Genomic DNA, 15,108 nt, shown 5'->3' with positions numbered 1-15,108 from the left:
TGCAGTCTAACTTGGATACTGACTACAGTCACTGTCAGAGAGACTGTGGAAGGTCTGCAAATAACAGATTTATAAATGCAAACAGACTGCCAACAATGTCTTTCTAAATGAGTCTTTGTCGATGAGCCCGTTCAAAAAGACTTTACTCAGCTGGTCTAATGCTGATTGTATTCTGGTTATAGTCTTATAGAACAGAAACGTTGATAAGTGCAGATGTAGTAGTTAAATGTGAATTCCTATCTATGTCGACAGCAACAGATGTGTGATTTTCGATGATTTATTGCAGTTAATTTGCTGTATGTTCAGAAACACATTGCATGCAATTGCCAACTTGACTCCATTCTATTGCAAAGATATTAACAGCAGACTGACTGTGGTTTATGACAGCATTTATGTCATTTTTTGTGGCAGTTTTAATGTGCTTGACGTGAGAAAAATTAATCTTACTGGAAAAAATGAAGACTGACAAAGTTTAACTTTGAGGACATAACTGGCAGTTGAAAAAGGTAATAAATCACAACATATTGTATTGCAATGCTCATCATATCATAAAATATTTAAAAAAAAATCATGAGTGAAGTATTGTGATAATATTGTGTAGCGGTGTTTTAGTGATTCCCACCCATGGTATCTAGTTTAATTGCTCAGTTTAAATTTAGATGTAATTTTCTTTTACTTTCTTAAGTGTTGTATCCAGTTCTATTAATGGGAGAGATAGTTGGAGGTGCACCTTAGAATGTATCTACTCTAAACACTTATCTAGGTTGATCAGATGAGCTGGACATCACTGGGAAAAATATACAGTTTACAGTAGGGAAATTGGAAATTATGCAAACCCTTGTTCAAATGTATCCCTCACTGTGTCGGTGCTCATACTGTATGTGTGTAGGAGCGCTCGTGAATGCTTATGTTAGTGTGTCTCAAGATAAAACATGATGTGCCCCCAAAAGGCTTTGGCTTTAACAACCGAAGAAGTGCTTGGTAAGCAACAGCCCTCATTAGCATACAGATCAGGAGGCACTATAAGTGTTTGTGAAGTGTAATTCACTATTGCTGTTCCAAAGCAATAAAGGGAGTGCATTTTCTCCACTAATGTCAGTGCTGGTCTTTCCCGGTCCCATTTTTTTCTTACCAGGCTACAGTTTTGTTAAGAGTTGTTAACATTACAGCTCCCCTTAAGTACCAGACCCTCCCTTTGATAGATCTTAAAGGTGTAACATTTTAACATCTGCAAGTCATGGCCAAATTAATTTTGAAACATTGCTATAATTACCATAAACAAACAAGACAATCACCGGGAAGACTGACAGGTTCTGCCAGCCTCTGCGATATATTGTCTGCCATTGAGCTTGACTTTATTGGTAACATGATGGATTACATAATTGCGTTATGCCACAAAACAGAAGCACACTGTAGGCAGAGACACTTTCTTGCACTGGCAGATATAACTGGATTTAGTTTGTATGTATGTGCGCTTGGTTGGCAGGGATTTATATGACAAAATAAATAGAAGAAGCTTAAAATATCTGAAGTTGAGAAGAGATTCATTAGTTGAATTTGTATGCTGAAGAAGTATATCAGTGGCGATGCAGGTGCTGGAGTTACTGGTTCATACCTTGCCTTTAACCTAGAATAAATTCAGTGTGCAGGAGTGTTGGGATATGCAATGCATCACCTCTGTTTCCAATCTGCTACATTTGCATTTGCATGTTAAATCACTGTGGTAATACTCCAAAAGTCTATAGCTCTCCGTCTCTACCTACAGGTTTACTGGCCCGAACCTTCCTTCGCCCATCATTAGCAGCAAGAACTGGCTTCGACTGCACTTTACTTCAGATGGCAACCATAAGTTAAGAGGTTTCAGTGCCCAATACCAAGGTAAGACCATGAGAACGGTTGATATTTTAAAGAGGGAGGCTCATTAGAGATTTTACTGAATAAATTATAGACCACTTTTTGTCTTCAGTTCAGGTTTGCTAAAAAGGCCTTTTGTCAGTAGCTACATGTCTGTGATATTTGATTTTAATATTTTAATATACTTCCTTGGTCATCCCAACAAAGAATCCTTTATATTTTTGGAGACCCAGAAAAATGACTGGTTAGTGCCATAATCAGAATATAGTTGTGAACTTCTGCCATTTTGGACACTTCATGAGCTTCTTTCTTATTTTATTCTATTCTTGGAGCCCATTTGCCACAGAATAGTTGTGAATGCTTTCAGGAAAAAGGAAAAAAAAGATGATTACAGGAGCATTATTATGAGTGCCACATAATTGCACAGAAGCATACATGTGGACACGCGCACACACACACAAACACAAAATCCTTTTTGTACCAGGCATCCATTTCCTGTTCCATTACTCTTAGAGGTTCAGGGATCACCTTTGAGAAGGGATGAGCAGGGGAAAAGGATTAGCTCGTCCACCAAAAGAGGTGATCTCTAAGGGTCTCACCTCCAGCCATCTGCTGGAAATATCAGCGATGGAGGAAAATAAGATAGAAGAAGAGACAAATGAGGGAAGAATTTGGAAAAGGGAGCCAGTGGGATTACAGGTTCAGTGGTAGGTAAATATGTTTCGAAGATCGGAATGAAGCGTTAAACTAATACTTTAATTAGATTAAACACTCACGCCACTGTTCCCATCCCTCAATGCATTATTCTCATCACGACAACTCCCATGATTCCACAGCAGTGGCTTGTTGGAGTGATAAAGTCACTGAATATCTTAATTGCCTCCTTTTTACCTTATTTATTTTTCTGTGTCCTTTATTTATATGTAGGAAAATAATCAGCCACACCACATCAAACCCAGCATCTAATAGCTTAGTCTTCTTACTTGAAATATGCTTATACCTTTTTCTTTCTTCCTCTTTAATCAGTTTAACAAATCAAATAAAAGAGTTTTTTTATCCGACTTTTTTCCCCTTCTAGACACATAATAAACAGAGTTTTTAACACATGACTCAGATAAGCTTTGAAGTAAACTGCAGCTGAATCAGAGGAAGGGATGAAAACACATTTGGAAAACAAGTGAAGTTCCATTGTCAGGGACCGTCAAACTAATTAAACAGGACGACTGTGAAGGGGAGCTCAGATAATACTGATAGTGTTTTTGAAAATTGGCGAATAAATATGCATTTAAACAAGTCTCCTGTTTCTGATGACCTTTTTTTAATCTCCGTTGCAATTATAACCAAACTCAAACCATTTAAACTTCATCTTTTTATTGTATAGAAAAGAGTGTTTTCGGATGCCCTTGCATCCTGTTAACGAAACAGTGATGTTATGCTAAGAGCCCTTTTTTCCACAATCAAAAATATGGTGATTGTCAAAATCGCTTCCTGAATATAAACCACTGTAAGAGGTGTGACTCTTATAAATGAACATAAATCTGTGTTCTAGGTCTTTTCAGTTTTATTGTCATTTTTAGATTTAAAAGTTTATCATCCATCCATCCATTTTTTCTGATTATCATCTTGTGCTGTGGGAGCTTTAACGTTTCTCAGCTGACACAGTGCAAAATGTGGTGTACCTTGAACAGGCTGCCAGTCTATCACAGGGCTGACACAGCGAGACAACCAAACACGCTCTCTCACATCCACTTCCACACCATTTCCCACCAAGTCCAATTTAGACTCACCGATCAACCTAACAAGCATGTCTTAGGGGTGCGGGAGAACGGCGGAGCAGCTGGAGAAGCTCACATGGGCACGGGGAGAACATGAAACTCCAAAGGGAAAAGACAACCAGGAGCCTTAAAACCAGAACCTTCTTTCTCTAACATTACAGTGTTTCATTAGTTTCACAATTGATTTGCAAATGTTGATTTGAACATAATTGCAGTGCCTTTTTTGAACTACGTGGGCATCACTTTCTGCCATGTCCCTCCAATCTCTCTTCTATGTTTTCTCTACAGTGAAGAAGATGACTGAACTTAAGTCCCGGGGTGTGAAGATGTTGCCCAGCAAAGACAACCACCACAAGATATCAGTGTGTAAGTTACAGCCCTTAATTTTCCCTTTTTTCTACAACCATAAGATATTTTTTTGCATATTTGGTCACTGTGTTAAGTCCCCCGGACAAGTATTCAGTATATGCAAGTGTGGAATTAGGTCTATCTATCATAAAGGACATCTATAATTTGGCATCGGAAAGATTAAGATGAAGAAGGGTGAGCTTATAGCAATATTTCAAAGTCTTTATGATTGTAAAGTCAGGGCTGGCAGTGCTCCCTCGCCACCAGCACCACTGTTTTCTCACATCACTGCATTATTACGACATTATGAAAACATTCACACGCACATGGGCATGCTGAACATAACCTGCATTGTTATTGATGATCAGGTAGGCATTAACAGTAACTGACAGCTTAACTAAAGGCTGACACAGCACACAGAAAAAAAGTTTCCCTGTTAGTTTATGCAAAAGGTAGTCTACAGTAGTCAACAACTACCAGGCTGTTTGTTGTACTTGGCTATCTGACACAGGGAATACTTGATAAATATAACAATAAAACAATTAGTCAACATTAGTCTTTTGTTTTTCCCAGTACAAAGGTAAAAATATAGGCCTGCAATCTTTTAGCACATATTCCCTGATTGAAATGCTTAGGGAGTTTTGTGCCTACGCCCAGTCATTAAAATTAGGAACAAAGCACAGCCTTGCAAGCCTGTGCTTTGAATACAGGCATCAATGGATACCTAACTGCCTTCAACTTCATTACTACCCCAGGTTCCACTCATCAAACATTTTTTAAAACTGTAATTAAATGTTACAGAAAAAGTGGAATAGATGTAAGTTTTTACTGCCCCCTCCGTGTCAGAGTTTGACCTGAAACTTATTAAAAATGTCACCTAATACTGCTCAAGGTCTTGTCCATAAAGCGCGATTTTATATCCGACTGTTTTTGGCCTGGAGTGCTATAGAGAGCTGTGCTGTTCATCTTTTTAGTTGTAGCGGAGATGAAGACGGGGTTGAATAAGTTACTCCGTCATATAATTCTGAAACCGAAAACCGTAAAGAAAATCGAATGATGCACTAAAGGAGACTATTTGGGGTTTGATGTTTGCAAATTCAGGGGTACATTGTAGAGCTTTTTATTGATGTCAGCTCAGGCCACAGTTAAAGAATGACACATGCACTGTAACCAAAACCAGATGGAAAAAGTAGGTATGCTAACTGGTGTTTAAATGTGTAATCGTTTGTTCATAGTAAATTCTCTTACAAACACAAAAATAGGATTGTCATTCATTTTACGTCATGTTCGAGATAAAAGGCTCGGAAGGCTGTTATATATTAACGCTGTTTGTGGAAAGAGAAATCTATTGGCTGCCTGCTGTGAAAGCTGACAAGTTATATGTATGACCAGTTGTTGCTGCAAAAGTGTCCTCAGGAGTTACTGGACTCCATCTGTCCAGGAAAGAAGAGTACAGAGCAACATTTTATCATCTCCAAATTGGGCTAGCCACACTCTCTTCTCTCTTCTGCACTAAGATGTTTTGTTCAAGTTGGAATTTGTTTGTTAAGTTTTCAGGTTCTGCCTCGCCGCCTCTTTTCTTAGGCCTATATGCTAAATGTCTTTTGAATTAATGTAAATAACCGCTAAACATTCCTCCCAGAAGATGAATGGATATGCTGTGGATATGCTGACACAGCTGTGCAGTCCACTATGTTCAAACGCCTTACGCCCATTTGTAACCTTTAGATGAAATTCTCTCGAGTAGTTTTTTATCATTCACTAACGGGCTAGTACTACGTATTAGTTTAGTAAGTAAGTTATTGCTGTTCATAATTACTTACTTGTATAAACTGTTAGGTGTTACCAAAGAAATTTGTAAGGATGAGAAAGTCACGAGCCACCCTAATAGTTCAATTCCATATTTTGCTTCCAAGGATCCAGACTTGTAATTTGGTCTTGAAAAAAAAAAAAACTTTCCAGGCTTTCTGAAGCTCTTTTAAGTTTTTTCTTTGAACATTGGCTGCTTTTTAACTCATTTTCTGTGTTATCTTTATGAAGTCATCTCACATTGGCCTATGAATCGTTCAAGCACCTAACTCATGGGATCAAGCACCGTTGTCTACAGACGATCAAAGTTGAATCACGATAAGCTGAAATATGCCAAAGATAACCCGATTTTGTCAGGTATTAAATTATATTTTTGCACCAGCAAGGAGATGCATATAGTGCCTTCAGCTGAAACCTTTGCACATCTAAGCAGATTAGCGCGGTTAGCTCATTAACATGTTAGCGCCGTGCTGCCCCACACACGGGGCGATCCGCGTTAACTTGCTAACGGAGATTTGCAGCATTGATGCGGTTATGGCAGTAAAGTCATTTTAACAAGTTTAACGCTGACAGCACTACTTTTAATATAATAACATGTAGGAATTTCTTGACAAGTGTCCATCAGCTCAGCTACAAGCTAACACAAGTGACTCAAGGTGTAATACCAGAAAGCATATAGACACTCGGAATATGCTGCTTGAATTCCATCAGTGGCAAACCTACTTTATTGTTTCATCAGCTAATCTGTCAGGCTTTTGAGAAGACTCCTGTCTCACATCATCAAAGTCATTTTAAGGTTTCTCTCTTGCACTACACTTTGGCCAGAAAAACAAGAGTGACTGCTGACTGTCAAAAGTGCCATAGCCAAAAAAGACACACAGTCTGTGCTAGAGATGTACTTCACATTGCAAATGGAGAGCAGTAACTGCATTGGCCGTGTTTTCTTTGCCATTTCTTCCTCTCATCGTGTGTTGGATTTCACTATGCGACAACCGATTTCGCTTTCTTCAAATATCTGTAACGTTAGCAACGTGACAGCTATGAGTCACCTGTGTAGAGTGACACAGAGATGGATGTTTAAGGATCTAATAACAACCTGTTGAACAAAAGAGGAGCCTTGAGGTGGTAATTTCAATACTGCCTCAAGGCCATTTACTGTTGTTTTATCCACTTCTTTCTCCCACACTGCTTTTAACCCTTATGTTTCAATTTGTATTAATTTACCTTACTGTACTTCACTTTGCATTTCTACATTTTTTGACTGCTGGGAGTATGTATTTAAAAAACAAGCATTATGGTAAATAAAGTTCAAAATATTTCATTTTTTTCTCACAGAACTGTAACATAAATAACTGCAGCATTCTTGGTATTTGTTATACTTTAACATAGCTTCAACCTCTTTTAGATTTTTCATTTAAATTTCAAGTGTTACTTATTTATTCTTTAATCTTTGATTTTTTCTGGCTTACTGCTCAGATTTTGCATTGACTCTTTATAGTTTATAGCGTATTTGTTTAATGATTTATTTTTAATTGGATAAGATTAAAAGCATTATGTGCAATGTGCATAAGCCTGACATTTAAGCACATATTTACATACAGGCTTAATTTCCCTGACTTTTTAACATTGTTGTCCTCCTGTTTATTAAACAGTTATCACTTAAGATTAACAATAATCTATTAACATAGCCTTTTTCACCTTTGTTGGAAATTCTGTCCCGCGTTGCCACAGACCTGGAGTCTGGCCAATGAGCAGGTGTCACGCTCAGTGGACCCAGCAGAACTTTGACCCATCCTGCTCAGTCAGGGTTCTCCCAGCTCACTATGTTTACTTGACCCCTTGTTACACTTCACTTTCCAGTTTTGCACCCATTGAGACAATTTAAGAACCGTGGACAAGGATAACATTTATTTTCAAATGATAAGCATATTTGTTGCTGAGTAACTAATTTCACTGACACTTGCTACATTTTTGTACATTCCTGTGATTTTGTCAGAATCTTTTTAATGTTTTATCTCTGTCTTTGCCTGTCAGTGTCTCAGATGGGTGTAGCACAGGGCCACAACATGTGTCCGGATCCTGGGATTCCAGATCGAGGAAAAAGAAAAGGTTCTGACTTCAGGTAAAAAACAGAAACCAGCAGGTACATCAGTATATTCAGAGAAAATATAACTTTATCTGCAGATGAATAGGTTAACATTTCCTGAAGAAGAGCTGTCTGACTGAGACAATGCCATCATAGAAAATAGGTTTTGGTTAGCAAAGACTCTCATCTCTGTTATTTACTGTCCTTAAAGTCATGAGTTGACCCTAATAGGCTTTATCTCTGTCTTTATTCCCTACACTAGAAATGTATATGGCTTGTACAAAAAATGTAATCCAGTTCTCTGATTTCAGTGGTTCTTTAAATTATGAGTTTTTTCCTCTTTTCTCTCAATTTAGTTTGTCAGTAAAATTTACTGTTTTAATAATGAAACAATCTACATTAGTCAGAGAACGTTGCAATATTAGGACTGCAGTGCTAATCATGCCTTTTTCAAAATTCAGACTTATCCTTATTTCAGTCTCCTAGATCTTTATTAATGTTTTAGCTTCACGAAGTTTATTGAATTGAATTTAAATCATCTAAACCAAATCATCTATTGTTCTCCAGCATGCACCCACCATATTACCTGATGCCACACCATAGACAGCCCCAGAAACCAAACCAAATAGAGAAATGTGCACAGAGAAACAAATGTTACCAGTGGGATCATGGAGTTTTGTTCCTGTCTGAGCCATTTTCCCTATCAGTGGTCAGCGATAACACAGACAAATGGGTAACATCCATCTCTCGCTATGGGAAATCACAGGCGGAAAGGCAAAACAAATGTGTATTTTTTCCCACTAAACTTTTCTTCTTTATATTTATACCTCATCTGCAAATCCACTGCTGAATGGTGAATTGCACCAGGAGGGTTTGTGGTGCTGACGTGCTTTTTTGTGTGTTTTTTTCTGTGTGCAACCTAACTGCAGGCGAGGAGCCACAGTGCATTTCTCCTGTGACGAGGGTTATGAACTGCAGGGCTCGAAGAGCATCACTTGTCTCAGAGTGACAGACAGCTACGTAGGCTGGAGTGACGATCGGCCCATCTGCAGAGGTAAGGATTGACGTGTCTTGTTCATCTTTTCACCTGTGTAATGGAGGTAGACTCAGTGTGACCTCTATTTATATTTCATACTCAAGTGCTCAAGTCGCTTTTGTGGGCAAGTCTGCTGTCATTTTGTATAGGTGCTCGGTCTCTCCGTATCATGATTCAGTATTCACTATTATGTTGTGACTGGCCTGACTTTGACCTTTGGCCGGCGTTCTCTCGCTTCCTGTTGTTTAGCCATGCTGGCAAAGTGCTGTCCATCAATCATGTTTTCCTAACCTGTGGCCATTTTGTGACAGGCCGGGGAAGGGATCAGAGATCTTTATATATATATATATATATATATATATATATATATATATATATATATATATATATATATATATATATATTATATATATATTTCCTGCTTGTGTTACCCTCATTTTTCATCTCACATGCAGCACTCAATAAGATGACTTGATGAGAATTAATTTGGCAATCAATGTTGGATATACGTTTATTGAAACATTGTTTATGTAACTTGAATCTACCATCATATATATATATATATATATATATATATATATTTAAATCTGTTACTGTTCCTGTAAATATAAAAGCAAACTGTGAAATTGGGAATATTTCATTAATTCAAGGTGTCTCCAGCCTTTAGTTGCTTTGAGTTTGTTTTTATTCTAAGATAAATTATAATCTTATAAATTATAATCTACGATAAAAATCTCAGCTTTGCTTTGGCGTAACTTTGTGCTGAACATTGGGGGGTAAATACCCATATGAATAAACATGCAACTATTTTGCTAGTAATACCTGAAATGAGTAAAGAAAAAACAGCCTATTTATGGAAGATAATTCTTATTTTTATTGGGAGGTTATATTGGTTGGGTCTGATTATTGGGGGGGGGGGGGGGTCATAACTCCCCTAACCCGCCTGGAAATTACGCCCCTGACTTTGAGTAGGTTTATGCCAGTATGGAAAGTATCTTACGGGCAATACACAGACAGGGTCAGAACTGTTTTTGAATCAATATTGAACTGTACCATTCTTTCACAGATATTTCCGCATTTTATGTTTTAATGATAGCTGTGCATCTAAAGCGTACAAAATCTCTCTCACGTGGTCAATTGAGTGATGATCCGGTGGCTGTGAAAGGCATAGGAGATGATTCACATCTTTTTCATGAACATTCAGTGCGTCTTCATTCCCAGAAAATAAGATAAAAATGTTTCATCATAAGATAGAGAATATTGATTTGCAGTGGCTGAACAGAACAATGCCAGCAAAATGCCTCACACAGCACAACAGAGCTACCAAAGTTTTTCCTTTAATTTGTCACTAGACCTTTTACGCCACAAAGTCTAAGGATTCTCGAAACAACCTAAGACGTGGCGTCTAAATGGGAAAGCTGCATGTCATTTCATAGTTGCTTCAAAAACATTAAATTAAAAAGTTGTATTAAAAGTGGGTATATATTTCTTTCTCATCAGTCAGAAGAAAAATTGGCTTTCTTTATCTGCGTGTGTGTGTGTGTAAAGAGACATTGACGTTACATCGACAGTCAGTCAGTGTAACTGCCCTTTCGATCGTCCTCATTTAACCTTTGGGACCGTGCCATTGTTCTGGCTCCCCATGTTTAAATAAAGATTAAACATCATCTAGGAATAATTGAAGATCTGTATCCTAAATTAGCATTAGTCATCATTAAATTGAACAGCACTATCATTAGCACAGGAAAAAACTTCATCTCTGGGTGCAGATTCATTCACTTTATAAAAAATTCATGGTTCCCTTTTCATTCGTACCTCCTTTCCTGCGCACACCAAGCTGCGGTTCTTTTTCCGTTGCAGATTTGATTGCCGCTTAGCCCACTGCACTTTCATGTCTCTCGCAAAGTACACAGAGTAGGATGTATCAGACATAATGATCCCCGTGATTAAAAAAAAAAGAAATTGGAGAGAATGTGATGGCTTCAGTAGACTTCCTGCTGTATTATTTTCGTTAAGGTCACCCTCACTGTCAGCACAACTCATATTAATTACTCTACTCACCCCTTAACTTCGCCAAAGTTCTTTTAAAATTTTAATAGGGGTGATTTGGTGAGAGGGGTGGAGCATGGAGCCACGGAGTGGGGCTTGAGCACCCAAAGGACCTCGCTTAGACACAATTCATTAAAATCTGGGTAGTTGGCTAAAGCTCTTTCAAGTACTTTCAGGTTCCCCTTCACATATGTACACACGTACACACTGTTTTCTTAAAGTACTTCAGTTTGAAGGGTGTTTAATAGTTGTGTTAAGCAGTCACCCTCGGGTAGGAAAGTCACCTTGTACTCTGATGCTTGGTATGCTAACTGCTCATCTACTCTTTTCAGTCAGAATATCTAATTGTGCTATTTGATTCATAATTAGTTGTTTGCATTTATTTGACAGTGTTCCCTGTAGATATGCAGCACTCGTCGCATTTCGTTATTTTATTTAAGTATGAAATCATCAAGTTTGTTTTCCTTAATGTGTTATTTACAGAAGATGACAGTATTTATAAAAAGAGTCTTACTCCAGTATATCTTTAGACCTTTGGTAAAACTCTGATTAACGTGTTTTATTGAGTCTTTCATTAGTCTGCTTTTTTCATACTGCCACACTAAATCAAGTCGAGTATTCAGAGGGAGCCCTGGAGTTTGTCGCAACGGTGGTTTTTAATTTCATGTTAATTTTTTTATCACGTTATCGTTACCAATCACTTGCCAAACATCTTCATCTTTTCAAAGTGCTGCTCGCCTCCTGTGCTCGTGCAAGAGGCAGAGCATGCAGCACTTTGGCAGAGGAGCAACAGCGTCAATAGTGCTTCATCTGTGACTACACAGGATGTGTTGAGGCGCAATATCCAAAGTAGGTCACCTGTATTTTAGCGGTGCTCTAAGCCTAACATCCATCCAGTATAGTTATGCATGTAAAATGGAAGGAAATATGCTCGAGCTGTACAAATGCACTTGTCCTATACAATCACAACCACAGCTGTTAGCAGCAGCTGGACTGAATTAAAAAGGAGAATATCTGTAGGAGAATAGAAAAATGGGGCTCAGACACCTTATTTGTACAACATTTTTAAAAAAACAGTTAACTATTAAATACACACAATGCAAAATGAAAGTTTTATTTCATTTTTGTCTATATGTAACTGTAAATGAACCAATCTTAAATTGTATATTTAGCCTCTGTAGCAAAAAGACTGAATCTGTTCTCGTTTTTTAGTTAAAATAAATCTAAAATACAACTAAAAACAAGAAAAGTAGTGCACAAAAGACAAGTCAGACAGATAAAAAAGTATCTGAAAGTCATGTCCTTATGAAAGGGGGGGAATTGAGCAAAGACCTGACAAGAACTGAGAGATACATCTGGCCCTTCACTTCACCCATCAGCTGTTTGGTGAAGTCTCATCAGAGATGATCTCAGTGGGAGGGTGGCTGTCAAGAAGACACTTGAGAAAAAGGTGAAGGTCTGCCAAATTACACAAGAACTTGACTGAAAATTGGGGGCTTTATTTTAGCCAGTGGTGTTTGGTAATATTACAGTCATCATTTGGCAAGCATATGAATGGAAGAATGGAACAAAAGGCAAACAACATTCAGTTTATCTTCTCTGATTTATGAACAGAAAGTACGTATTTAAACTGTCATTGAACATGTGTCCCTCTCTGTCTTGATTTTTAGCACCAATGTGCGGAGGCCAGTTGAGAGGACCCAGTGGTGTCATCACATCTCCGAACTACCCAGTTCAGTATGACAACAACGCCAACTGCACTTGGGTCATCACGGCGACAGACACATCTAAGGTAAATGTCATTAAACACGGAACTGAAGCAACCATGCAGGGTGTTAATTTTGCTTTGCCGCTGTAAGCACAGATTTCCAGCGGTGCCGTAAGTGGTATCTTTAGCTGCCAGCTGCCTGATGAGTTTGCACCTTTTTAGGGAGGAGCTCCAGAGGAAGCGCTTCTCTGACACAGATGACTCATTTTATGCTTTTGATAATTGCTACAGGACACTTTAGGGGCTGTTCAACACACCATGTGACAGCAGCTTTCTTATTGAAAAATGTGAGCGATAAGGAAAATGAAAGGTGGGGAAAGAGCACTGGAAGCGAGCCAGCAAAAGACAAAGCGAGTTGTTAGAAACACCTGTGGTGAGGGAGAGAAGGAGTGAGTAAAATGGACAGGAGAGTAATGGAGAGGTTTTGAGAGCATGCTTGGAGGATATCATGAAAGTGTCACAGCCATTCTGTTCAGACCATTGACTTTGGAGTAGTGTTCAAGGCCAACCAGCTGCTATCCTGCCAAATATCCTTCTCTGAACTCAAAGAAAATGGTTTTACAAATCCGTTCTCTTATTCCACTGCGCGGGATAGAAGAGAGGCTATGTAAGGTGAGAGGCAAGGGAGGACGGGGAGTCAGATCTAATATGCCCCCACAAAAGTCCACCCTTTGCTTGCATGTATACAAACACAAACAAACATTGACACCCTTGGGTATACCCAGGAGGCAGCCTGCTGGAACAGACACCAGTACTTTAGGCTGCCTCTTGCTCTGTGACTGGTTCAGATGAAGATGGAGAGAGACTGCTCTTTCTGTTTAGAGACGTAATGGGCTTCTATTCCTGCCCAGCCAGAAATGTTAGGTCAGCCAGCAGACTGAGGCAGAACAGCCTCAGTCTGAAGGGGGGTGGGCGAGCCGTGACAAAGCTCTGCTAGACCTACCAGCCTCATGACATGATAAGTAATTTGGGTTTTTGTCAAGTGGTGCTGCTTCATAGTTTCCCAAAGATACTAAATGCAGCTGTTTGAAGCTGGCAGTCTTCATGTGTTTATCCATTTATGCCAGAAAAAGCCAAAAAGTGGCCCCAACTTCCCAGACTTACACCAAGTTACACAGAGCTATCATCTGGACCCGACAAAGCTCTGAGACAACGTAAAACAAATCAATGTGCTTTGAAAAATCGACTGAATACAGGTCATGTTTTTTTTTCTTTTAAAGCAAATGATCTCCACAGAAATGAGATTTTTCTCTTATTAATATGCTACTTATAATGGTAATGAACTCGTTTAAATATATATAATTTTTAAAAGCACTCTCATGTTGTCATTACTGCCTAAATCCTATGCATGTAACTGTGTGTGTCTGGTTTGCGGTGGAAAAATGACCCGCAAGGATGCTGCAGTATTTACCAGGAGCAGGGTGTATGTAATAGTTTAATAAATAATCAGTGTCCGGGCAGACATTCAGAGCTGGGGTTTCTTTACTTAAGTCACAGCAGCAGACTTACAAGGGATTTACAGCTGACTTGACAGAAGCAGAAATACAGGCAACGGAGCTGCTGCAAGGTTTTCTTCCAGTCCACAGATGAACTAACTGTGCCCTCTATATATAATGCTTAGTTCAACCTTGTTGGATACAGTGGCAGGTATATGTGCCTACGGATTATTCAAGTATTTACAATAGCTAATATGTTATGTAATACTGTTAAATATTCTAGACCAGCAGCTGCAGAACAGAAAACTAAATGTTGTCCCCAGTCTTGCTTACAATAGGATTTCATTTATGATAGGATTTTTTTTAACTAAATGTTTTTATTGGAACATTTGGCACAAAATGGCAGGCTAGTTTAGAACCGGGACTCTTTTACTGCAGAGCCATGCTGTTGCTTTGAAGAATGCAGTTTGGCATTGTCTTGATGAAACAAGCAAGGCTTTCATTGCAAGAGATCATCTGTGGGCAGCATATGTTGCGCCAAATCGTGTATATATCATTCAGAATAAATGGTATATGAACAGATGTTTAAATTATGTGAGGGTATGCCGTGTGCAGTAATGCACCCCGCATACCCTCGCATCACAAATCCTGGGGCTGTGTAGGATGAGCCAGACACCTCCCCCATCCCATCCCCCCGTATAGAGGACACAACGGTCATGATTTTCTAAATGTTTTATCTTTGCCTGCTGGAGTTTTACTTTGCTTTCATGGATGCAGAAACAAACTGTGTTCACTGACAATGGTGTTCAGAAGTGTATCTGAGCCCATGCAGTGATTTTCAAAGAGTCGCGCCTCCTTTCAGAGCAGTGCTGCCTGCGGGGCCTGAAGATCACGGCAATACAATATTGGTTTTTTAGCTTTCTTTCAAGCGTATAGAGATTTCTCTG

The 15,108-nt window shown here is 38.8% G+C and overlaps 1 protein-coding gene across 1 annotated transcript in view; it reads left to right on the top strand.

Annotated features, from left to right (window-relative positions):
- Positions 1 to 15,108, top strand: part of csmd2 (CUB and Sushi multiple domains 2) — a 276,414-nt gene that overhangs the window by 131,757 nt on the left and 129,549 nt on the right. The window contains exons 6-10 of the mRNA XM_086281126.1: positions 1,766 to 1,878; positions 3,918 to 3,995; positions 7,821 to 7,908; positions 8,802 to 8,926; positions 12,628 to 12,749. Of these exons, the coding sequence (XP_086137252.1) occupies positions 1,766 to 1,878; positions 3,918 to 3,995; positions 7,821 to 7,908; positions 8,802 to 8,926; positions 12,628 to 12,749 (526 nt within the window). The remainder of the gene's footprint in view (positions 1 to 1,765; positions 1,879 to 3,917; positions 3,996 to 7,820; positions 7,909 to 8,801; positions 8,927 to 12,627; positions 12,750 to 15,108) is intronic.

Source organism: Aulonocara sp. 'chitande type north' Nkhata Bay, linkage group LG22, assembly GCF_057382095.1.
Source record: "Aulonocara sp. 'chitande type north' Nkhata Bay isolate Kocher_YH1m ecotype deep benthic linkage group LG22, A_spYH_male_GT1.1, whole genome shotgun sequence".
Taxonomy (NCBI): domain Eukaryota; kingdom Metazoa; phylum Chordata; class Actinopteri; order Cichliformes; family Cichlidae; genus Aulonocara; species Aulonocara sp. 'chitande type north' Nkhata Bay.
Note: the sequence above shows the minus strand (reverse complement) of the source record. Positions and strands in the feature narration are given on the sequence as shown.